The sequence below is a fragment of the Mixophyes fleayi genome, chromosome 6, assembly GCF_038048845.1.
Source record: "Mixophyes fleayi isolate aMixFle1 chromosome 6, aMixFle1.hap1, whole genome shotgun sequence".
Taxonomy (NCBI): Eukaryota; Metazoa; Chordata; class Amphibia; order Anura; family Limnodynastidae; genus Mixophyes; species Mixophyes fleayi.
Window position 1 is genome coordinate 152,184,063 of NC_134407.1, and position 26,663 is coordinate 152,210,725.

Sequence of the window (26,663 nt, forward strand, 5' to 3'; positions counted from 1 at the left end):
GGGGGGGGGCACTTTCAAGTGAACCCACCAGCTACACAGTGAAGGCAGCCATTTTGTGCGCTAAAGCAATAGTCATGAAAAAGTAGTCTAACAGTTCACTACAGACTAAAGCCATCTACAAGGCACCAGCTCTTAGTAAACTGATCAGTTCAAAGACTATTCATCCAGCACACAAAAAATAAAGTTGCCATTGTGATGTGTGTGTGTGTGTGTGTGTGTGTGTGGTGTGTGTGTGTGTGTGTGGGCATCCCGTGCCCATTAAACTGGTGTCTGTGGTAAAGAAACTACTTCAAATAATTCTGGTTGTCTGGTAATATTGTATAAAGTCTTTTAAAAGGATAAAGAGGACTAGCACTTATTTGTAGCAAAATTTGGTTTATGTAGAAACAAGCCAGGTTCTTGCATTTGGAGAGAGGTTTAAATGAGTTCAAGCTAAAAGTTAAAAGCACGATGAAGCCACAGTGGGTCACATCATGAAGACCCACTTTTAAAGTGGTTAAATTTGCAACATTTGTACATTTTGTATTTTTTTTTCTTTTTTTTTACTAAACAGCTTTTTCCTTTTTGTAAACCAGGAAGAAAAAAAAATAACTAGTACTACAGATCGATTTGCCCCATGTTGAGGGAACACACAGGAAGGAAAAGGGGTTAGGAGGCAAAGGTGACATTGCTGTACAGAGTAATTGGACATACTTACATCTTAGCTCATTGTACAGGGCACAGCCAAAATCAAGGCACAAAGATCTTCTACAAGTTATTTTTTTTTTTCAATAAAGTTGTACAAAATAATACATTTTACATTCTGTACAAAGAATAATCCAGCAGTAAAATAAAAACAAAAAACCATGAAAAAAAAGTGAGGGGTGTTGTACAGAAGGAAAGGGAGTGATCATGTTTGTGAGGACAGAGGTCTAACATTCTGCTCAGGATTGAAGAATTAAAGATCACACAAGATCGTTTAAGGACAAAGAGGGAAGGGGGAAAAAAATGCATGACTAACAGAGCACAAATGTCCAGGATTTTTTTGGGAAATAAATACATTGATATGTTGAAATTCATATCCAAGTATTTATTTTTTTTTCTCTAAAAATAAAAAAAAAAGGAAAATAATGGCACCCTTGTCAAAGGCATAAAATCTCTTGCCGATGCCCTCCCAGCGATGCCAGGGAGCCTCCCAGCTCCGTAATATGAAGCCACAATATTACAGTCAAGAGTCAAGTGTCCTTTTTCAGTCGGAGGTCAGCAATGCAGTGTAGGGATACAAAGTTGATATAATGGGTGAGGGTCAAAGGATAAAATTAGGGCATTATTATTAAGGGGAGGAAATAATCAGTACAGTCTCCATCCCATTGCACAGTCCCTCTTCCAGATGCATGTGTATACATTACATGAAGTCAAAATCCTCCACACACACTGCATTTAACGTTGGCATTTTGAGGAGGAGGGTAGTTCAGTCAAGGGTACATTTGGTGCCAGCCCGTGCTGTTTCAGGGCAGAGGGGGTGAAGGGCAGCAAGCTAACAGTTCCACAATTGTCTAGCAGCAAGGAAACAAGCAAAACAGGTGCAAGCTGGAGAGGGAGAATGCACACAGTTTTCCATCCCTTGATGGGTGTATTGTTTCACCACCCCCTTTTACAGATTTATTTTTGTGTAGAATCTTTGTAGTTTCATTTCTTTTTCAATTGAATTACGAGTCCAGGGAGGAGAAAAAAAAAAATATATAATTGAGAATCTCTCCATCACAACAGTTCGTACTGACGGAGGTGCATCCTTTGGATAATGTCCCGACAATCATTAAAAACCCTGCGAATATTTTCCGTATCCACTGCACACGTGAAGTGAGGGTAACAGTAGTGCCGCCCGTCCCCGCTTGCTGTACTGATTCTCTGCAGGAGAGAGAAAGACAGGTCATTACACATAACTAGCATGCCCTCATGGTTGTCATGAAGAGGTTAAAACAAGATATTGAATCAGTGTGGGAAGGTATATTGAAACTCCACAGAAGCAGTCTGCCATGTGATCTTAGCAAGCTGACTTCAAACTATACTTCACTGGGATTTGAGAGGGCCCCTGTAGTGTTTAAGTGTTGCCTACAAAGTGGGGGCAGCAATTTTACATGCTGAGTTTATGCTGTACTTTGACATGTTTCTGGAGACTTGCATGTTAGATTGAAGGGGAGCGGTGCAAAATCTGTCCTATGAAAAAATATTGCAATATTTGTTTCTTAAGTAGCGATTTAGGATCAAAAGTTCCCTACAATATTTAAATGTTTAATAGTGTTACAAAGTTTGGTGCAAAAACATCTTGTAGTGATGTAAGCCAGCACACATTCCAAGTTTAGGAGCGTAATATAACACACACATTTGTGAATATTTAGAGATGGCATATCATATTGAATTACCAGACATTGTAGAGACCAAGCGGCTCTTAAAAAAAAATGACCTTCAATCCTAAAAAAAATACATGTTGCCTTACATTATAGCTATAGTTAACATTCATAGGTTTATATATACATATTTAAGGAACTTGAGAACATAGGTGAACATCAAGCGGGACACCAAACTTCCTGTCTGTATACCAATTAAGGAAGACCCATCATCTACATACAAGAGAGCCATCTGTTTTTGTGGACTGAACCAAAATACCTAGCCTAGGAACCAGTGACATTGGTCAGGAATTTCCTAATAAGGCCTAATGTGCCTTCGTGAAGTAGTGGTTTCTAATTAATACACAGACTACATGCTTCTGTAAAATAGCTGCCCCCACTTTGAAGGGAACACTTAAATGTCACAGGCCTCTCTAAACACAGTGAGCAATAGCCTGCAATCAGGACTAGAAAAATGTCAGACTTGGGTTGATTTAAAATGGGCAAACCTTATATGTCTTGGTATATGCTCATTTTTGTTAGCACCTTAGAATAACGTCATCCTTCTGTTTATAAATGCCTATAAAATAAACTAAATTGTTAGTTGGTATCCTCTATACGCGAGAGCAGTAGGTGTAATTTACCCAAGGTTTGAATACAGTAATACAACATACCTGAGCAAATTCTTAATGTGAGAAAAATCTTTGGCTAAAAAAGACGAACAAATATTGGGGGTGGATTTTAAAACAGCCATCATTCTAAAGAACTCGTACTTTCGCAAGAGTGTGATACACTGATGCAAATTATGGCACACAATCTGATGTGGCAGAGGTAAGAAAAGATTATTTCCAATGTTTAGTCTTAGAAAAGTAAGTTTTTTCTTTAAAAAAAAAAAATAAAAAAAAAAACATACATACTTTGGGGAGACTACTTCTGATATACTTGGGAATGCACATAACCCGTATATACTTTTGACGGACGTCTAAAAATTATTATATACACACACACTGTATACAAAACACATGGAATACTTACAAGAAACTCATCTCTAATAAAATACTTGGCCCTTGTGACTCTGGGGTCCTCCCCAGCTTCTGGAATTGCTGGGGGGAAGAAAAAGGAGAAATGGAGACATTTTAGAGTTATTTACACAAGTGCAGTGCAAAAATACACATTTTATGTTCATAGGCTAAAATGGCAGCCTTTGTTGGGGTTGCGACATTTTGCACACTGACAGAAGCTGGATAGATTGGGGAGTGCCTTGTGTGCAAGAGTTTCTCTATTTTGTACTGCAGTGGGACATTTGTTTTTTTTTTATAAATAAATGTTAGTCAAATGAGGTGGAGAAGGCACAGTTAGGACGACTACTAAATCAGGCTAAAACAAGCAGTTATTTAGGACTGAACCCCCACCCCCCTCCAAACAAAATGACAACCAAGAAGTTTCAGGCGGTCGCCTAAAAATGAAAATAGGTTTGACTTTGTGACGCGTGTACGGTTTCACCATATGTATCTCTTGAAGTCTCTGCAAATGTAGGTGTAATCTCTTATGGAAGTGCGTTCAAAGACTGAAGTAGTTACTATAAGATGCATATGCACAAAAAGAAGCACAGCAGATCCACATTTTTAAAGTTCCTAAATGACCATTAATGTGTATTAATGTTGCCAACGTATTTATTCAATACACATGTCTAGGAGAAAATTTTCCAACTTATCTGCTGCCACTCAAAATAAAACCTGTAGAAAATGCTAAAAACACCTACCATCATCTGGGGTGGTATAACGAGCAAACTCTGGAAAGTAGTCCTCTATTTTAGATTTTCCAGCCAAAACTTTCTCGGCAAGTAGATCTTGTTTATTCAAGAAGAGAATGACTGAAATGGTCCGTAGCCACCTGTTTATTGAAATTGGATGGTAAATATTAAGATCTCATCTATCTTAAGGGCAATCATCATCTACACACAATGGATCTTTTTGTGGTGTAAACTAGTATTGATAAGAGAATTATAGATCCACTCAGTAAGAACCACTAACTTGAGGAGCACTGTATAAAGGTTGCAACACTGGCAAAAAATCATGCCTCAAATTCACTGAAAGATAAGAAACTTATGAGTTTAGTTTTCCAATTTTATTTTATGTCTAAAAATGTGATGTACCTATTGTTCCAGATGCTCTTGAAGAGGTTTAGTGCTTCCTGGAGTCTGTTAGTCTGATTGTCCTCCCGAATCACCATATTATAGCTGCTGCTAGCAACCACAAATATAATCGCAGTCACATCTGAAACACAAAAAGGCAACTTCAAAGCATGAAGAAAAACAAAAAACCTACACACAAACACCAAAACCATTTACAAGCACCAGACTACAATAGCTTTAATAACCCTTCAGAGGATCAAGGAACCCCATTTATAAAGAACACCCATCTACTTGTGCTTATTTTATAGTCTAAAACAGGGTCAACAACCCACCTCTTATTCGGAAGAAGCAAACAAGTGAGGTGTTATAGGAATCCACAGTTTAATACTTCTGTATATTTGATTAGATTCCCCACAAGAAAGCCCTTTAACATCTGTAGCAAAAAATGATTGAATGACGCAACAGCAAGGTATTACTTTCCTTATATATCTGTACATACCATTACCCCTTCAAACTCTGATGCACACCTTGCAACATCTCTATGTATCCACACCAGTGCTGAGACTGCCAGCCAGCCCAAAACTAAAACAGTAAGACTCCATTGCCAACTTCAGACATCAGGATTTTAAATAAAATCCCAACACACCAACTACTGCTTGGAAAAAAGAACCACAATGCCTCACACAAGTCAGTAAAAACTCGGGAGATCTGAAATGAGCTTCTTTAAAAAAAAGTTTTAGAGAACTGGTAGGAACATTTGTCACAGCCTCATATATAAATCCATCTGCTTGGTAAAATGGCACTATGCAATATTCCCGCCTTTTGTATGGATGAAGGGACAAGGATAGAAGTACAGCATTTCCCATTCTGCCTTGGTAAAGTGCTTGTATCCATTGTAGACATCAATGATATTCCTTTGACTGAAATAATTTGGTGGTCTTTAGTAATGCGATTTTGAAGCCTTCTACAAGTATAAACTTGATTAAGATGAAAACATTTTTTTTAAAACAAACTCAATCCTTAGGGACAACTTTCAAAGAAATCTTCAATGTGAAATAAAGTCTGTAGCTATTTTTTATCCTGTAAAGCAAAATTGAATATTTTAATTCTCTCATCAGGCTTGGGAAAAGGACATGTCTGTTAAGAGGAAGCTGATCAGAGCACACCTTGTCTTATCTATGACAAACAAAGATGGCCAAGAAGGACTCTGCATCAACTAGGCTAACGTACCCTTTAAACCAGTGGTTCCCAAATTGTGTTCCATGGCTCCCTGGGGTGCCTTGGCCAGGGACGTTTGTAAGCAAGGCAGGGGACTTCTTGATAAATATTTTGGCTTAGGGGTGCCTTGAAAAAATTATGGAGACACTAAGCGTCCCTCGAACTGAGAAAGTTTGGTATCCACTGCTTTAAACATATCAGATATACTAATCAACATAGTGATCAGGTTTCAAAGCAGCAACTCTGATAAAGATGGCTGCACAATCCCATTCTGTTCGAACTTTATAGAATAGGTTTCAAGAATGTAAGGAGAGTCTCCTGTATTCAGCTATTAGAGCTGGAGATACTTCTACTTTGAGTTTTGGGATTATGTACCCAAAATTCTTATCAGGAAGGCACAAACATTTGTGATGAAACTCATTTGAAGTATTAAACATCCTATACCCAATTGTTGATGTGAGAACCTGTAACCAGGGCATTCTTAATGGAAAAGTCTTAGAAATTTGCTGCAAAAAAAACAAAAAACCCAAACTACCACCACCCTGAGACAGTATTGTATTCAGTTATCAAGTTTTTATGCCTTACCATTAAAGCACTGGATCCATTTCCTTCGCTCATCACGTTGACCGCCAACATCAAACATACTATAAGAAAGAAGAAATAAAATGAACTTGCAGGAACTACCAAGCACAACTGCAACCATCTTAGAATACCTTTACACATTAGAAGATGAAGTGACCACTTAGAAGTAACCAACAACCACATGTGGCTCTACAGGTAATCACTGTCAGCAGTTTCAGTTTAGTCAATGCAAAAAAAAACAAAACACATTTACTGTACTCACTGAAAGTTCACTTTGTCGACCTGAAACTTGGTTTCAAATATTCCTGATGTCAGAACTCTGCATCGTAGCAAGTCCTAGAAAAACAAGTATTACTTAGTTTTTAAAGCATTTTGGAAATCAAATCTGTAGTTATAACACAAATTATAACCTTCAAGTCACAGAGTGACTTATTTAGTAAGCTTAGTAAAGCTGGCATAGGGTGCCATGCAACATTCTAGTCAGACATAAGGCTATCACTTAAACCAAAGGCCAAGTCTGCTTCCTGACCACCATACAACCATTGCGCCAACATCAAACACTAGATTTACTGCAGAGTATGGCACAGAAAACACTTCTACATTGCTTCAAGTTACAGACTACTTATATAATATATTCCAGGAGGGGGATGCACCTTTTGTCTTTCCAGGAATATCCCTTTATGTTCATGCATTGTATTCAAAGAAAACATCAAATCAAGAGACCTTTTAACTGTGGATCCAGAAAAAGAGCAAAGTAGTTGGAGCAAGGGAGAGAGACACTAAAAAATATGTGACACAACAAGAGAGTATGACGAGTGACAAGCAAGAATGACCCATTAAATTATATAAGATATGCAGGAAGAGTTTAATCTGAAAACAAAGACAGAACTGCTAAACACAACGTTGAAGACGACTTTGGATGAAGGAAAGGTTCATAGCAGATTATTTAAGGGCACAGGGTTCATAATATGAAGTTCATAAATTCAAATGACACATTAGGGCTCAACCAGCTGAATGATTTATCTGTGTGTTCCAAACTGTACACAAGATAAAACACAAAGGGGAAATATGGCAGTACAGGTGACGTGAGACCTATGCTGTGAATGAGGACAACAATTAAGATACAGAGTAGGGAGGCAACGAAGAACATTATGTTGACATTTTTGTGATGCTTCATGGATAGCTTTATGCATTATTGCTGTCCATAAGGAGAGCATTTAGGTGTGGAGGCTTAAGAGATATCCATGCTTCTCTACGTTACCCATTTTCTTTACTGTATTTTTATTAAAAGCAACAAGAGAAGCCACTCACCTAAACGACACAGTCTGCTCTATGTACAGACAACTAAAAATAACTGTGCTCCCAACATACAAAGGACACTGCTGGGGTTATTTTATACAAATACTCACCTGATCAGTGGGTGTGTAATCATTCTGTTGCACGATATCGATTTTGTCTAGAAAACTGGAACAGAAAAGTTTATAAAAGATTGTAAAATTTCCATTCAGAGTTTAATAATGCTACTACAAAAACAAAGTACACTTCTTACATGTAGCTGCCTGAGGCTTAATTATAACATATTACCAAATTTCTACTCCTGCTACCTGGCGTTCCGACAGCCAAATATCCACACTTCAATCCATCCTAAATTCTGCTGCAAGACTGAACTTCCTCCATCACCGCTCCACATCTGCTGCACCACTTTGCAAATCCCTACACTGGCTCCCTGTACCCTCCAGAATCCAATTCAAATTACTCATCCTTACCTACAAAAACCTGACCACCACCACCCCTTCATACATATCAAATCTCATATCAAAATACTTCCCTCCCCACCATTTACATCTACCTCTGACCTGCGCCTTGTCTCATCTGTGGTAACCACCTCTTACTTGCGCCTACAAGACTGCTCATGTGCTGCTCCCCACTTCCCTACCACACCCAATCAGGCTTTCCCACAGCCTTCAAATCTTTAGATGCTCTCTAAAAACACTTTTTTTTTAAAAAAAGCTTACCTTATCCCTGATACTATTCACACAAATACTACCTCACAACTATCCCAATCTCCACTCTAAGCCACACTCGCTCCTCTTGTTTCAGCTGTGCCCTCTTTCACTTAGAATGTAAGCTCTCAAAGAGTATGGAGGACCCTACTCATTAGTTTTCATGTCTGCATTTATTTTGTCCTCCTTGTATATCCTTGTTTTATGTATGTCCTGTTTATCCTATTGTACAGCACTGCATAACACTGTGGAACGAATATAAAAAAAAATGGGAGTCACGTCCCCCGTATGCCAGTATTGCACTGTAAAGACTAATGAGCACATTATTAGGCCGGCCAGTGCCTGGCGGTGCATGTTTTTATAAGAGTATATGGCTGAAATTTCATTACCTCATCCAGTATGTCAGATCTTAATGCCAAAATACAATGACTGTGGAACCCGAGGCTGGTGTGAACAACTATGGTGAGAAGTGCATGGGGAGAATCCATAACATTACATATGGTTCACAGCACCCACTAGTACACCATTACTATGTCCAGTACGTGCCCCACTGTCATGGGTGAACTGTTCCTTCATGCTTTTAACATTTACAGTTCTCGTACTGCATATGCAACCAGATGCATAGTGCCCAACAGTTCCACAATCACTGCCCCATAATATCATTGCTCCTGTTAAAGTTTACTACATGTAGATGGCAAAGTTAAGAACACCTATGTAGACTTGCCGTAAGGATTAGCCATTTAAAACGGAACATTAAATAAATATATTGGCCGGCTACACTGCAATAAATTCACACATGCATACAAGCTTAATCTCAATGCAGCTGCTGTATTGTGTTAGTTTTTAACATAGCCCCCATATTTGTAAAAAAAATAAAAAAAACCTCAAACCTTCAGCAGAAAAAGTTGTAATAAACAATGAACCAGTACATCATGGCAACTTTATGCCATGTCGCCACTAGATACTGGAAGTTGCATTAAGCGAACAATTGCTAGGCACCAACAGAAAACTAGGAGAAGGAAGCAGACCTTATACTGAAGGTATGGACTGAGAGTAGTGTTCTGTCATCAGAATGGTGAGCATTTTAACCTTTACAAATTATTATTATTATCTTTGACTTATAAGGGCCACAAAGGGTCCGCAGCGCCGTACATTACATATACAGAAAACAGAACCAAGACACAACATGATACACAAATATATACACAGGTGACAGGGTAAAGCAAATCAGATTATATCTGACAGATAGTGAAAGGGATAGTAGAAATCAGCAAGAAGGCCGAAGATTAATAAAACAGGGAAAACAGGGCTAGCGAAGCAGGCCAAGAGGTACAGAGGGTGAAGGAACAGTAGAATGAGCACACAAGGAAAGAGGGCCCTGCTCATGAGAGCGAACAACCTAAAGGGAAGGGAGAGACACATAAAGGGTGGTACTAACTAGGGAAGAGAGCCAGGACAAGAAAGTTAGGACTGATAGACTTAAATAAAGAAATGAGTCTTAAGGGCACGCTTGAAGCCTTTGAGAGTAGATGCTAACCTGATGGAACGTGGAAGATTGTTCCACAGCAGGGGAGCAGCCCGGGCAAAGTCCTGAAGACGAGAGTGAGAGGAGGTGATCAGTGAAGTAGTGAGGCAGCGCGGAGGGGGCAGGTAGGATTGTAGGTAGAGATGAGATTGGAGATGTAGGGAGGGGAAGATTGACTAAGAGCTTTAAAGGTGAGGGTGAGGAGTTTAAATTTAATTCTGTAGGGTATGGGGAGCCAATGTAGTGACTGTTGGAGGGAGACCGCAGAGATAGAGCGGCGGGAGAGAAAAATGAGGCGGGCAGCAGCATTGAGGATAGACTTAAGAGGGTCAAGGCGAGAATCAGGTAGGCCAAAGAGAAGGTTACAGTAGTCAAGGCGAAAGATAAGCGAGTGAACAAGGGTTTTCGTGGCTTCCGTGGTGAGAAAGGGACGTATCTTAGATATATTCCGAAGGTGGAAGTAACAGGATTTTGAGAGGGACAGAATGTGAGGCTTAAATGAGAGGGAGGAATCAAGGATGACCCCAAGGCATCGGACTTGGGGGACAGAAACGAGGGTAGTGTTATTAACAGAAATAGAGAGGGGGGGGGAGGTGGGAGAGTCCTGGCAGGGGGGAAGACTATTAGCTCGGTCTTGGAAATATTGAGTTTAAGGAAGCGTTGGGACATCCAAGATGAGATGGCCGAGAGACAGGAGGAGACACGAGACAGAAGGGAAGGGGAGAGGTCAGGGGATGAAAGATAGATTTGGGTATCATCAGCATAGAGGTGGTACTGGAGGCCAAAGGAGTGGATGAGGACACCAAGGGAGGAGGTGTAGAGGGAGAAAAGCAGGGGGCCAAGAACGGAGCCTTGAGGAACGACAACGGGTAGGGAAAGAGGGGGTAATGTAGAATCATGAGTAGAGACTGAGATTTGAGAGTTTGCAAAAGGAGTGCGTGGTCAACGGCATCGAAGGCAGCAGGGAGGTCAAGAAGGATAAGAAGGGAGTATTGTCTATTGGATTTAGCGAGGAGAAGGTCATTAGTGACCTCAGTGAGGACAGTTTCAGTGTAGTGGAGGGGGCGAAAACCAGATTGGAGCCTGTCAAGTAGTGAGTGAGAGGAAAGAAAGGAGGCGAGACGGTTGTAGACAACCCGTTCAAGGAGTTTGGAGGCAAAAGGAAGAAGCGAAATAGGGCGGTAATTAGAGAGAGAGGCGGGATCAAGGGTTTTTTGAGTATGGGGGAGACAAAAGCATGGTTAAAAGAGGAAGGGAAGATTCCAGAGGAGAGGGAGAGGAGGTGTGCAAGGTGGGAGCAGGCTTCGGGAGAGAGGGAGCGGAGGAGGTGGGAGGGGATTGGGTCCTGTGTGCAAGTGGAGGGGGGAAAGGAAGAGAGAAGGGTATGGACTTTTTCTCTTCCTTCACTCCGGTATCTGCAGATGGAGGGTGAGCTAGCTGGAGGGGAGGGGAGAAAGGAGATAGCAGCAGCAGAGGAGGGTGAGAAGGGGGACAGAATGGGCATGGAGGGGGGAAGAGGGTGGGGTAAGAAGGAACTGCTGGGAAATGTCATGACGTATAGACTCAATTTTGGAGGTGAAGTGGGTAGCAAAGTCGACAGCAGAGAGCGTGGTGGGGAGTGGGAGAGGGGAGAGGAGGGAGTTTTAGGTGTCAAAAAGCCGACTGGGGTTGGAGGATTGGGAAGAAATGAGAGCTTTGATGAAGGATTGTTTAGAGAGAGGGAAAGGGCCGAACTATAAGAGGCAAGCATAAATTCGAAGTGGAGGAAGTCAGCATGAGTGCGTGACTTTCTCCAAAGCTGTTCTGCACTGCAGGAGCATTTTTGAAGATAGCGGGTAAGTTTAGTGTGCCACGGTTGTGGTGTGGACCGACGAAGCTTGACGGTGACAGTCGGGGCGACAGAGTCAAGTGCAGCGGTAAGAGTGCGATTGTAGAAGTAGACAGCCTTATCGGGGCAAGAAAGAGTGGTGATTGGGGAGAGGAGCAAGCCCAGGGAGGAGGAGAAACTGGTGGGATCAACTGTGTCAAGATTACGCCTGGTGAGAGTAACCTTGGGGGCCGGGGACCATGTAAAATGGAAACAACCTACTTCAACCATATCTGCCAACAAGCTAAACCAACTCAGAGACAGACAGGAAAACAGTTAATTAAAAAAACAAAACAAAAACTAATTCCTTCACAATGTTACTCAAGAAAGATGCCTTTGTTTGACTAATTCTAAGAAATATCCTGGGTTCTCCTACTTAAAACCATAAGGAAATGTTAACCCACAAGTGCTGCAAAGCTCACATTGCTGTATGAAAAATATACCCACTAAAACTATCAGTGACCACTGTTCCATCAGAGATTATAGTTGAAAAGTAATTTCATCATATAGTATGGCAGCACCCACTACCAATGTAAAAGGTGCTTAGATTTATATTGGTTTTAGATTGTGTTATTGAATGTTTAGTTTAATATTTTGAACTTTGGAGAATATAAGGTTCCTTTTAATAAAAATAAAATGTATTTTGAGTGCCAGTTAGACTTTTGGACACAAAGCCTGTATGTAATGGAACCACCAAGATGCAGAGGGACATGATCAAAGCTTTAAACACTTTGTCTCCCAAAAATATATTTGTCAAATAACCACCATTTTGTCACTTGCATTTGGAGGTTCAGCATTTGCTGCTCTGCATGTAATGTGTGCCTTAATACAGACGTTTTGCTCAGCACTGCTGCCTTCCAGCACCTGGGCTGTAGGTTCAATTCCATTTCAGGGTGCAGTTTGCATGGAGTGTCAGGGTATGGTTTCCTCCCATGGTTCCGATCTAGGTTAATTGAGTTCTGACCAATACTGGCTCTAGTGTGTTTTGTAAGCTCCACCTAGACAGGGATTGCTCTGTTTCTATAACATACATTCCTGTACAGTGCTACAGAGTGCATAAACCGTAAAATAACCCATTATTTATCAAAGCCAACTCTTATAAATTATCTTTTTTTTTTTTTTTTTTAATCAAACATCTAAACTCGTACTACATCCTTTTTGGCACCACCATAAGTCTAAATGTGGTTCTTGTCAGACAAGTTGCTCTACACAAGATTTGAGTATAATCTTGCTGTAACGCAGACATCAGGCTGCATTCTATATAGATACTAATAAAAGGAAATACTAACATTTCACAAAGCGATCGTTTATGAATTAAACTGAACAGCTGTAGAACACATTTCTTCCATAGAGAGGCAGAGGGGCTGGAGAATGAGTTCCCACCACACAGAAAGTTAGCTCTGGAACACCTAGTCGGGAGCATTGACAAATGTACATCAAAGTTATCAGCTGCACAGACACAATGGACTGTGACAGAATGGAGCAGAATAGCGATGACCATTCTTATTTTTTAATCTGAAGTTGAACTAGAGTATAATCTAACTTTCCCAGTGTTACATTACAAACGGTCCAGAAATAGCAGCCTGCACTCTGGCCTCCAGCTCTGTTGTCATGACAATGGGGCCATATTACTATAAATAGCAAGTCAGCACGAAACCTTGTGAGAGATCTCTGGAGCGGGGCCAGGCGGCAGAACAAAGACACCATTTAACTGTTCCCCCCTCACCAAAACCCACAATACACTCTTTATACTTGTGTAAATGCTTGCAGCCTCCTCCAAATCATTAGTGGGATATGACCACTCATACAGACGCCTCCAGAAAAGTTGCATACAGTCAGTTGAAGTACATTTCTTACAGGCTAGTTTTAAAAGGAGGCATTAGACTACTAATTTCTGAATAGTTAAAATAAATCCTACTGGCAAGTCTAAACATGCAGTGTTACAGGCAGGACTTGCACTTGAATCTCTTTGTAAAGCTCCAGTGTATTGGGGCTAGCTTCATTAAATTCTAAAAAGATATTCAAAAGTTAGTTACCTGCATATAACGGCAACTCGAACCAACTTTCAAGAGAAACCAGCAATTTCATTTAGCCCTTGCACCTCGGGTGATGTCGCACTGTTTTTAGATCATGTGGAATGTGATAGCTTCTAAAATGGCTGTCTGCATTACAAACAAGTCTAACCCGTCCTCAAAAGGTCAGAGTGCTAGGTATTATCTTGGCCATTTGCAAGATGAATACAAACGTTCAAATTTGTTGAAACAGATTTCCCAGGTACGAAGAATTAAGATAGTAATGATAGCGATGAGGGGGGGAAAAAATAAAAATAAAAAATAGAGCGGCAAAATACACTCATTGAAGTACTCCATGGCAGCCCTAACAAATCTTAGTCAATCGAGTAGTGACGGTACATAGTTTACCCCCCCTCGACCCAGAAGGTATAAAGTGCGACTCCTTCCTTGTGTATTTTAGTAACTTCCCAAGCTGTTTATGAAAAACAAACTGATAACATGGAAGGGCATGTTGGGATGCCATGGAATACTTTAAGGAAATGAAATTATCGCACAGTATAATTTGCTTATTTCCTTCTCAGACTCCATGGTAACAAATGGCATGGACCCAAGTAATAACACGGGGTGGGTCCAAAATCAAAGCACTGATCAATCCATGCATAAAAAAATATTGTTTATCAACTGCGAAGCTACAACATGCAGGAGGGGTAGAGATATATATCTATATCTATGTATATTTATTACACACACACACACACACACACATTAGCAACAACATGAAATCACTGACCTGTGAAGTGAAAAACCTTGATTATCTCATTACAGTGGCACCTGTCAAAAGGTGGGAAATATTAGGCAGCAAGTTAGTTACTTCTTGAAGTTCATGTGTTGGAATCAGGCAAAATAGCCAAGCGCAAGGATCTGAGCGACTTTGACAAGGGCCAAACTGTGATGGCTGGACAACTGGGTCAATGCATCTCCAAAACGTCAGATCTTGTGGGGTGTTCCCGGTGTGCAGTGGTTAGTAACTACCAAAACTGGACCAAAGAAGGACAACAGATGAACCGGCGACAAGGTCATGGCCGCCCAAGACTTATTGATGCGCATGGGAAGTGAAGGCTAGCCCATCTGATCCAGTCGCATAGAAGAACTACTGTTCATGCTGACCCCTGCCCACAACAGAAAACACCTACAATTTTAAATAAAAACCAGAACTTTACTATGGAACAATGGAAGAAGGCAGCCTGGTCTGATGAATCACACTCTCTTTTACATCACGTGGATGGCTGAATGCGTGTGTGCGTCATTTACCTGGGGAAGAGATGGCACCAGAATGGACTATGGGAAGAAGGCAAGCTGGTGAAAGCAGTGTGATGCTCTGGACAATGTTCTGCTGGGAAACTTTGGGTCCTGGCATTCACGTGGATGTTACTTTGACACGTACCACCTACCTGAACATTATTGCAGATCAGGTACACCCCTTTATAGTAACGGTATTTCCTGACGACGGTGGCTGCTTTCAGAAGGATAATGCGCCCGTCAGTGTAGAGATTGATTTCTGAACAATCAGATCAAGCATCTGTGGATGTGCTGGAAAAACAGATCTGTAAAAGCCCCACCTTGCAGGATTTAAAGGATCTGCCGTCAACGTCAACAGGATACTTTCAGAGGTCTTGTGGAGACCAAGCCTCGACGAGTCAGAGCTGTTTTGGTGGCACGAGGAGAGACATGCAATATTAGGTAGGTGGCATTAATGCTGTGTCCGATTGGTGTATACATACACACACAATGGCCACTGTATTAGGTATACTTTTCTAGTACTTGGTAGGACCACCTTTAGCAACCAACAGTCTGAATTCTTCATGGCATGCATTCAACAAGGTGCTTGAAACATTCTTTAGAAATTCTGGTCTATGTTGACATGATATTGGCAGCAACTGCGTGAAGCTTTGTCAGCTGCAGTCATACTGCAAATCTCCAATTCCACCACATGCCAAGAATGCTCTACTGGATTTAGATCTGGTAATGGTGGAGGCCATTGGAGAATACTGAACTTGTTCTCAAGTTCGTGGAATCAGCTTCTGAGAACATGTGCATGTAACATAGCACATTAATCTGTTGGAGTTAGCCATTAGAAGATTGGTAAACTGACCATAAAGGGATGCACATGGTGGTCAGCAACAATACTCAGGTAGGCTGTAGTATTTAAACAATGCTCAATGGGTATTAAAGGGGGCCAATGTGTGCCAAGGTAACATTCCCCACACCATTACACCAAAGCAGTCTTTACCATTGACACAAGGCAGGATGAATCCATGGAGTCCTGTTTACACCAAATTCTTACCCTACCATTTGCATGCTGCTGCAAAATAATAATAAAAAAAAAAAAAAAAAAAGAAGAAGAGAGATCCTGTCTCCTTTTGGTGTACCTGAGACCAGGGCTGCCATCAGAAACTGTGGGGCCCAGTACTAATTAATGCCCCTCTCCATCTTCACCGTACATTTCCCCCTTCCTTAACCACTATAAACTATCGACTCCCCACATCACAATAAATGAATTTACTTGTTGACCCGATGCATCGGCTCCCGGTTACTGATAGACAGGGAGCACATGGCGCGCAGTGATGACGTTGCTACGCAATCCCACCTCATCAGTGGCTGAGAGCAGACACACTGCAGTGGGGAACAGGCAGTCTGACAGGGTGGCCTTGACAGGCCAGGGAAACCAGACAGACGGAGGGGCCCACTCACAGCTGTACCGCCCGTACACCCCTCATGGCGGAATGCCTGTGCCCACTGTAGCCTCATTTTCCTGTTCTTGGCTAAAAGGAGTAGAACCCAGTGTGGTAGTAACCCATCCACATCAATGTTTGACATGCTGTGCATTCTCACATGCTACTTCTGCATACTACTGTTGTAACACATTGTTATTTGCGTAACTGTCGCCTTCCTGTCAGCTTGAACCAGTGTGGCCATTCTTCTCGGACATCTTGCGTTAAAAAGTCCCACAGAGTTTCTCCCTGGATGTTTTTTTTGCTTTGCGCACTATTCTCTGTAAACTCTAGAAGTTGTTGTACGTGAAAATCCCAGGAGATCAGCAGTTTGAGATACTCCCATCGTCCACAATCAAAGTCACGTAGATCACATTTCTTCTGCATTCTGATGCTTGGTTTGAACCTCTCCATGTCTGCATGCTTTTATGAATTAAGCTGCTGTCTCACGATTGATTGGCCGATTAGAGATTTGCATTAATAAGCTGGCCACTATATTTAATATACACACACACACATACATATACATATATATATATATATATTTATTCCCCTCTACAAACTCTACATTTGCCCCGGCTAGAATCTAACTCGTCTTGACGGCCAGTCAGACTACATATGTATTGGTCAACTGCTCGACATGTAGACAAACAAACCTGAAGACGGATCAGGACAGGTTCAAAACCCAACACACATACCCTCTCCAGGCCTTGCTGGACCCCAACTTACTCTTAAGGAGAAAGACAGAGAGGAGTGCAGACAGAAGGAGACAGTCATCAGCAGCACAAGAAGAATTAACTACTGTATTTTTGAATTTGTGTAGTTTCCTACAATTGTGTCTAATATATAAATATTTTATTCATTTTAATATTTCTATGTGTAGTAGACGATAGCATAGTAGGACACAACACACTCGACAGTCCATGGCACAAACCTAACTAGTTACACCTCAGGGTCTTACAATTGGGTATTGATAGACTCGCTAAAGCTCCTCTACCCCACCTCCTTAGAAGAAAAGTCTAGATTCACCCCTGTTTCTAAAGAAGTCAGCAATAGAAGGATACAGAATAGGACTGTCAGCCTGATTGGTCATGCTGAGGAAACATCAGTATGACATCACATTATTGCCTTCTCTCACATATATTAATTACAAATACGGTTATATATTTGAAGTGAAAGAAGGGTTAATAATGTTATACTTTTAGATTATAGTAAAATAGTTTGGATATTATCCCTTTATTACACGGTCACAAATGTGAGTCTGTACAGTTCAATAGAATGACAAGATGGCAACGCACTACAATTTGAATCTAGTATTTTAAGTGTAATGTCACAGGCAATGAAAATGCCAGATTACCTATAACTTAATGTCCCAAACATAATGGAGACTCAGATTTGTAAAGATTAAGTGCAATAATTAAAAAACAGCATTTTTATTTGATTGGTGCTGTATCTTACACACTCAATTAGCATTAACTGGATCTCATCAGAACACAATATAATAGAAGACTGATGAAAGGGGCTAAAAGTTCTCCCATTTAATCTTCTTGTTCTTAAGTTTTGGTTTTATTCTCCCCATTCTATAGTGTAGCAAATTTTTTTTATTTTTTTTTTTAAATGTATTAAATAGGAGAACGCAGGCAGAACTTTCAAACAATTGCGAGGTTTGGATAAAAAAAATAAAAATAAAATCAATATTAAAATATGGAAAAAAGTTTTCTGCGTCTTAAGCAGTGACTGCATTCTGCACTGAACACAAATGCTGGCAGCCTTCCATAACTGGGGAGAGCTTATAGACTCACAGAACAAGCTGGTATTAATGACATGAAAGTCATTTTGATTCAATTTCCCTTCAGCAGGAAAAAGCAGAACCTCCTGCAGCCAGCACAGGATCCACCCTTACATGTGCCCTCCTACATGAACCAGGCCCAGCCTCCACCGCTCCCCCCCCCACCTCTGCTGCAGCCAGGCTAAAAATAGCTCTGCTGCTCCCAGTTTACACAAGTGGTTTGGAAGGAGGGGCCCTCTTTCAGAAGATCGAAAGCTTGTATTAATTAGCCAGTCTCATAATCTTGGAACACACTACAGTGGCTAAATAGCACTCATGTCCCATAAACTTTGGTTCACCCCCCTCCCATCCCTTTAGACTCTGGTCTATATGCCGTGCTAAGGCAGCAGGGACGCAGCAAATGCAGGGTAATCCGTGTTGCTGCATGTACCTAGAGAACAGTCACTATCACATCCCACAGCTCAACAGCACACACAGGATCCACCGAGCAGACAAGTGTGAAGTAAACTACGCTTTACAAAATAAAATTAGCCATTAACAAACTTTAGGAGTGCAACTTTTACCCACTCCCATCACATTATATTGTATGAACCAAGCTGGGTTTTTACACACAGTGTTATATCTACAAATATAAACCGGTTGGACACACGCGCACACACTGCCGAAAAGCATGCAGAATCACGTTTTACATAAATATACTCAAAAATACAGACACAAATACAGTTAAAAGTACAGTTTTGGTCGCTGTGACACAAACACTGGTGTGGGTCTAGTTTTATGCTAGCCACCCATGTAATTTAAACACATTTTCGAATACGCCAGTGATACCAAAAGAATTCGGTGGCTTCCAAATCTGATCAACTGATCAAACATTTAACATAGCCTCATTTAGAAATGTGGACTTTTTGCATAGAGAAGAGTCTTTGCAAACAATTCCACAAGCTTTTATGACCTGAAAATAAAAGACACCCATAAACCCACTTAACTGCTCACTTATACCTCACCACAGTGCCAAGTTGCATTTTTTCCCCTATCTATATCTTGCAAAGTAAGTGTTGAAACTTGATGTCCTTAAATCATTGTGTTACAAACCCTATTAATAATTGAGAACAGCTTAATCACTGCATTTTTCAGGGGATAATATACGAAGCAATGCAAGGTAACAAATCGTGCAATGATAATTTTAAAGCAGAGACTTCTATATCTGCACTACCCCAGATCTATGTGATTAATAAGAGATGAGCAAAAATAAACTATCCAGGAAGTCTTTCAGATACACACACACACACACACACACAAAAGTCTGTCTGATTATAAAGTTCTCAGCCTGCAGGGATAGCAAGCCTCCCTAGCTGGGGCCCTACTAAGAGGAGGAAGCGAAGGGTAGATGACAGCAGCCAATAGCATTGCCTGGCAATGATCAGCTGTCATGACATCATATAGGGCAGTCAGTAAAAGATCCACCCAAATACCATCTGCAGACACTAGAACACAGCATTATACAAGCTTGCACATCTTATCCACATATCAGATACTTGCCTGTTCTGCACCCAGAACTAAAACTGTACAATCCTCTAGGGAGTACAACCACTTAAAAGCTACAGTGCAGTACACACAAACGTTGTCATTATACCCACTCACAGTCACTGCCGTGCAGATTCTGTAAATACACCATGAAACTTTGTAGTTATTTAAGGACTAACCCAATTCATTAATTTTGCTGTAAATGTTAAATCTCTAGCATTACACCCCTGTAGTTTGACACATTAGAGGAGCAAGGAAGCATTGGTGCCTAAGTATTTGCTACCTGCACAACCTGTCGCCGCAATGGCTTCCATGAAAGATAGCCATAAAGTCTCTAAGTGAAAATATAAACTTGCTATAACAAAAATATTTTTAGAAAGGTCATTAAGTTAAAAATTAATGAATATCCGAAAATCCAGAAAGATTAGGACATGGGCTTTAATGACATTGTGGCTGTGACAAGTGGGACTCCTGGAATGTGTTCGCTATGTGCGGAGGCAGATAGCCAATGCAAAAAGATCAGTATCCTAAAACAATACACTGTATTATATTCATTTGTTCAGCTACCTCCTACCACAGCCCCCTACTTCATTTCTGCTGCCGCATTCTGAAAGAGTCCTTGTATGAAATCCAAGAAAGGCATATAGCAACAACAACAAAATGATATCAAGAGGTGACCCTTTAAAGAGACTTCACATTCTCACAGGTAAAAATACAGTAATGATGTACAACTCCCTCCAAGATTACATTTATTGGTAAAAAAGAAAGTGCCATTACTATGAAGGCAGCACATGCAAATAATATCAGATTTTCTATCCTCACCTCATACCAAGCTATATCCACAAACAAGCAATTAGATTTTTGAACTGGGCATGTCCTGTGTTTATTGCACCAACTTCAATGCATTCTCTTTCTAAACCTAACATCACCTAATCAATGGAAAAAGGGCAGCTTTGTTACAATACTCTTCAAGCACCATTCCTGTCAACACCCATCAAAAAGCCTGCACTACAGTAGGGGATGGAGTAACCCCATCATACACAGCTGTCGGAGGTCAAAGATGATACTTACTACTGTGCACAGTCAATGAGTTGATATTCATTCGATCTCTCGTAGCAGGCCTTTACACCCTCATCTTGCCAGAGTGCTTTTGTATGCTCGTAGAACTCCTACAAGACATTTAGCAGACAGTCATTTCATGCATTCCCACATCAAGGGTAAATTAAAACATCTGATCAGTGACTAATACCAGGATTTATTCATACCAGCTTTAATATCCATAGATAAAGCAGCTCAAGCAAGTATATAGACAGGCCACTTAGATTGCCCTTACCTAGCCGATTAACCTACAGTCATTTAAGACTTAAAAGCTCTGATTGATTAGGGATTTCCCCAACAACATTGCTTGAAAACCACTTTCATAATAATAATAATAATAATAATAATAATAATAATAATAATAATAATAATAATAATAATAAAAAAAGCTGTAGATCATGCAACACAAGAAACAAGTCTATTTAAAGTCATCCTCCGCACCATGAGCAGTTTGAGTCAGTGTAGTCCTTTTTTATGGCAAACTTCATGCTGCATGCACTGCTGCCCTGCATGGACTGCATATAAAGCTCTAACCTGTTGTCCAACCCATTTCTTTTACTGCATTCTGTTTGAAACTTAAGAGAAACTTGTCTGGATTTAGTACTTCATATGAAAAGCAAGTTCGTCAAGGCCCGAGTAATAAACAGTACTAGCTGCGTTAATCAAGTTATAAAGCAAGACCAGACTGTTGTTGTGCAAGTCCCTTGTAGACACAATGTATCTGCACACAGATTCATTAAGTCTGCAACAAAGTTACTAACTTGACATTTATATATGCAACACTGACAACAGGGCAAATAAGCTAAAAAACACTTTCCCAACAGCAACCTTTTAAATTTGGTAAAACCCTGCTTAATTGGAAGGTTACATGTAAGAATGCGGCGAATGCTATTGTGTAATGCGTAACAGAGACGATTACTATACAGTTATGACTCCCAGGTACAGATCTCCTAAACAAGATATGGGTGTAGAAGGGGCTCATAATGCCCGCAGGTGTCCAGGTGGATGTTACTGAATCTGACCCTCAAGTAATCATTACAATATATTAGCAAGCTTTAATGTGCACAGATTACAACTTTATAAACCATTAGAACCGTGTAAGGTGAATATCAGCAATTGAACTAAACAATTTACATTAGTAATACGTTCCTGCACAGATTATGATCAAAGCCAATAAAATAAGAAGCCTGGAGCAGATTGTACTGTTTTAATACCATGGTACGCTTCAGGACAATAGGCGGTGGGGGGGAATGTTTACGTGCTGGATAGTTCAGTTCAGATTATTAAGAAAAAAACAACCTGTGTAATGGGAGGGGACAGAGGTTTCACTAGAATGCTCTCTCAAAAATGGTTCTCAGTTTGGCACCTTGCAGCACTGGTTAGACTGGTATTGTTGTGAGAAGCGTAGGTGGATAGGTTTCTTATGACATTTCTATGTGAAGCGCTCCTTAGGAATTTTTTTTTATGTGTGTGCGCGCTGATACAATATCTTTTACAAACATGGGCATATTGTAAATGAAGGGGTGTTACAGGTAGGTTTAGGGAGTTTACAGATTCAAGAAAAGGGTTTTAGTGTGCCTCAAACATCTGCATCACCCTTACTATGGTATTACTCAACTGAAACTCTTACTATGGAGACAAAACTGAAAGCTAAGCGGACCACTAAAAACATAAAATAATTTTGGTCTTGCTCCCCCAAAAATAGCAAACCATAAAAAAGGCAACACACACACACACACACGTCATTTCATTAGGTACACCTATCAACTTAGTAGGGCCCCTCCCCCCTTTGACCCCAGAACAGCTTGAATTCGTCATTGCATAGACTCGGCAAGGTGCAGGAAACATTCCTTAAGACACTCTAATCCACGCTGACAATACCATCAAACAGATGCTGCAGATTTCTCAGCTGCACATTCATGCTGTGAATCTCCTGTTTTACCACACCCTAAAAGGTGGTTTATTTTATCGAGATCTAGTGAATGCAAAGGCCATTGGAGTACATTAAACTTAATCATGTTTGTGAAACCATTGAAACCAGCTTGACATGACGTGTGCTTTGTGACATGGTGCTTTCTCCTGACGGAAGGAACCATTAGAAGATGGGTAGAATGTGTCCATAACCAGATGCACATGGTCAGCAGTAATACTCAGGTAGGCTGTGGCATTTAAACAATGACCAATTACTATTAGGGGTCTAATGTGTGCCAAGAAAACATTCCCCACACCATTACACCACCACCAGATACACAGATGACACAAGGCAGGATTCATGGATTAATGTTGTTTATGCCAAATACTGAACATGATCTGCATGTTGCAGCAAAGATTGAGATTTGTCAGACCAAGTGACTATTTTCAAACTTCAATTGTTGAGCTTTGGCGAGCCAGTGCCCATTGTAGCTTCCGCCCTGTTCTTATACAACAGGAGTTGAGTCCGGTGTGGTCTTATGCTGCGGTAGCCCACCAATTTCACTGCTCGTCTGCATACTACTGTTGTAGCTCATGGCAATTACAGTTACTGCCAGCCGTCTAGCCATTCCCATCTGACCTTATTAACAAGGCGTTTTGGCTTGTTTTAACTTAGTCTATAATGAAGCTATAGGAACACGATTGGCAGGGACAAGTTTTAGTCTGTGTTACATGTTTGTACAAAGAAGAAAATATATACAAAGTAATGGTATGTATACAGTATAAGAATTTGTATTTATAAGATCAAGCAAAAGATGGGTGCCAAGACCACATATGTTATTGAAATAGATTTATTCACTTGGACAAAGAAAATCAAGAAGAAAAATTTACAGAGTGTAAGTTGGCATGGAGAGACTGAAGTGAGTGAACAGACATGGATCCCCATCTGGGATTTGGGATATTGAACGTGTGTGTATATGTGTGTGGAGTTTGTATGTTCTCCCTGTGTTTGCGTGGGTTTCCTCTGGGTGCTCCGGTTTCCTCCCACACTCCAAAACATATACTGGTAAGTTAATTGGCTGCTATCAAAATTGACCCTAGTCTCTCCCTGTGTGTGTGTGTGTGTGTGTGTGTGTGTGTGTGTGTGTGTGTGTGTGTGTTAGGGAATTTAGACTGTGTGTGTGTGTGTGTGTGTGTGTGTGTGTGTGTGTGTGTGTGTGTGTGTGTGTGTGTGTGTGTGTGTGTGTGTGTGTGTTAGGGAATTTAGACTGTAAGCTCCAATGGGGCAGGGACTGATGTGAATGAGTTCTCTGTACAGCGCTGCGGAATTAGTGGCGCTATATAAATAAATGATGATATGCAAGTATGTATGTATGTATGTAAAACAAATTCACTTTGTAGAGCATTACAGTAGAGCTAGTTATGCATCTACTTTCTAGCCAATGTAGATATGGAGAGCAGTAACTTTACTACACTTGGTTTGTGTCCATTGGGATTATACCCAGGACTGACTATTTGCACAATAAATGCAGAAAATGTATGACTTGTTGGCATACCTTTCAACCAAGCCTCAAGTTTTTAATTCAGGATAAACCTCAGTCTCTGGGGATTGACACTTTGGGCAGGTGTGTCTGACAGGCTTAATAGGAATCTCCTATGGGGTGACAAGTATGCTCTGTTGGGTTGGGTACGTGTCCCCAAATAGCAGTACCCCTACAAGGACTTACCCGACTTGAGAAGGCAGAAGGTGGCAATCACGAAGCAATGTTAACAGCGAAGGTATGAAATCACTGTCAGAATCGCAATGAATGCACGAGCCGTCAGATAAGTCATGTGACTTTCTGGGACTATGCTATTATTAGGGGTGTTAAATGCAGGGAGGCGGCGGATGTACAATAATTTATAGCAAGGCTTCTACTTTGTCCATTTAACGCTTCTATGCATTACTTCAATAACACCCCTAATAATAGTATAGTCCCAGAAAGTCACATGGCTTTGCCTGCCGGCTTCTGGATTCTTCGCGATTCTGACACGTAGTGATTTCCAACCTTCGCTGTTAACATTGCTTCGTGATTGCCACCTTCTGCCTTCTCAAGTCAGGCAAGTCCTTGGCAGTGTAGTGGTAGTCGCGTTAGTGATTACCACCGGCTCTGTTGTAGAGATTCAGAAACATTTTTGCCCTGTGTGCGGACTGACAAGAATTGAACGGAGTCTGTTGTAGTATATCCATGGAGAGCGGGAAAGTGGTCATTTCAGGCTCTCGCACTGTCTAATCATGTAGTCAAATATAGGGGAGGGAGAGACTTCTGCTAACACTTTGAAAACACATGGCTGGAGTAGTTCACCTTGTGATCTTGGTGCTTGGTCTAAAGGAAAGCAAGGCTGGATGGGCATATTTCATATTTAGTAGATGCTTGAGCATATGAGTAGTTGTACAATTAATTTGGTTACTGATTAAAATCCTACTTTGTCCCATAATGAAAAGGGGTGGGTCACCCTACCATCATGGGATTTGGTGTGACATTTTAAATGGATAGTTAATAGATCACTGTGTATGGAAATTAAGAGTGAACTGTCTAACACACATTACATGGATTAAATAAAGTGGAACCAATTCTAATTAGTGAGTTTGTACATTTCAGACACACCCATTACTATCAAGAGCATACAATCAAGCATACATCCTTGCAAACTCCATAGTCAAACATTAGCAGTATAATGGAGTCCTACTGAATAGCTCAGTGACTTTCAACATGCCCACTGCCATAGGTTATCACCTTTCCAAAAAGTCAGTTGATCAAATTTCTGACCCCGTCAACTGTAAGTGATCTTATTGGGAAGTGGAAACATCTAGGAGTAACAGCTCATCCCTGAAGCAGTAGGCCACACAAGCTCACAGAATGGGATCACAAGTAATGAAGCTGTCCTTGGTTGCACCACTCACTACAGAACACCACAACTGTTCCGTGGAGCTTCACAAATTGGGTTTCCGTGAACGAGTAGCTGAACACAAAACTCAGATCACCATGTGCAATGTCAAACAGCAACTAAAGTGGCGTAAAGCACACCATTGGACCATCACTGGAGCAGTTAAAATGCATTCTCTGCAGTCTGATGAACGAATCTGGGTTTGGCAGATGCCAGAAGAACAATCCCTACTCAAATGCCCCTTAATTCCAGTGAATAAAGAACATTCATTTAGAAAATTAGATCATTCTGATGAAGTTGGTTGTGCCCAAAAAGGACAGAGCATTCCAACCTATTTACCCAGGTAATGTTGAGGGTGAACAAGCATGATAGATTTCTAGGTAATAAAATGCCAAAGTAAATCAGAGTGTAGTAGTCTAAAAAAAGTAATAAACCCCAATAAATCTGTAACTAATGAAGAAACAAGAGATTTTCCCCAAATTCTTCAGTTCTGGCAATAAGGGTAAGAAGGGACAAGCCCAGAATGGAGCTGAGGCAATGGTGAAGGATTAATGGAAAGTGAGGACAATGGGCAGCCATTGTGTGTACCCACTAGTCTAGGCATACCCACTTTAACCCTCTTAATAAAGCTATCAAAAAGGTGAGTGACTTTTTTCAAAAAATTATGTAATATGAGTAAAATCAAGGGCAAATGCTCTAGAGTAGAGAATATTGACTAAATATATCAAGGCTTTGTTAACAATTAAAACTGATTAAATATTTGGGAAGGCAAGTTGTGACACAGTGATCACTACCAACACAACAGTGTACAAAAATCCTTAATATCCCCCAACAAACCAAAGTTTCATCTTCAGCCAATAGGCTTTGAAGGATGGATCCTTCAAAATACAAAGATAAATGTTTAGTGTAATCGAATGATCAGAGGAGATATGTTG

At 40.7% G+C, this 26,663-nt stretch overlaps 1 protein-coding gene across 4 annotated transcripts in view; it reads right to left on the bottom strand.

Annotated features, from left to right (window-relative positions):
• Nucleotides 1–604: 604 nt before the first annotated feature.
• The window catches only part of GNAS (GNAS complex locus), a 185,991-nt gene continuing 159,932 nt past the window's right edge, over nucleotides 605–26,663 (bottom strand). For all 4 annotated transcript variants that reach the window (XM_075176801.1, XM_075176802.1, XM_075176803.1 and 1 more), the window contains 8 exons: nucleotides 20,863–20,960; nucleotides 7,710–7,764; nucleotides 6,563–6,636; nucleotides 6,304–6,362; nucleotides 4,522–4,642; nucleotides 4,129–4,259; nucleotides 3,402–3,469; nucleotides 605–1,887 (listed from right to left, as the gene is read on the bottom strand). In XM_075176801.1, coding sequence (XP_075032902.1) covers nucleotides 1,741–1,887; nucleotides 3,402–3,469; nucleotides 4,129–4,259; nucleotides 4,522–4,642; nucleotides 6,304–6,362; nucleotides 6,563–6,636; nucleotides 7,710–7,764; nucleotides 20,863–20,960 — 753 coding nt within the window. In that variant the 3' untranslated portion in view covers nucleotides 605–1,740. The remainder of the gene's footprint in view (nucleotides 1,888–3,401; nucleotides 3,470–4,128; nucleotides 4,260–4,521; nucleotides 4,643–6,303; nucleotides 6,363–6,562; nucleotides 6,637–7,709; nucleotides 7,765–20,862; nucleotides 20,961–26,663) is intronic.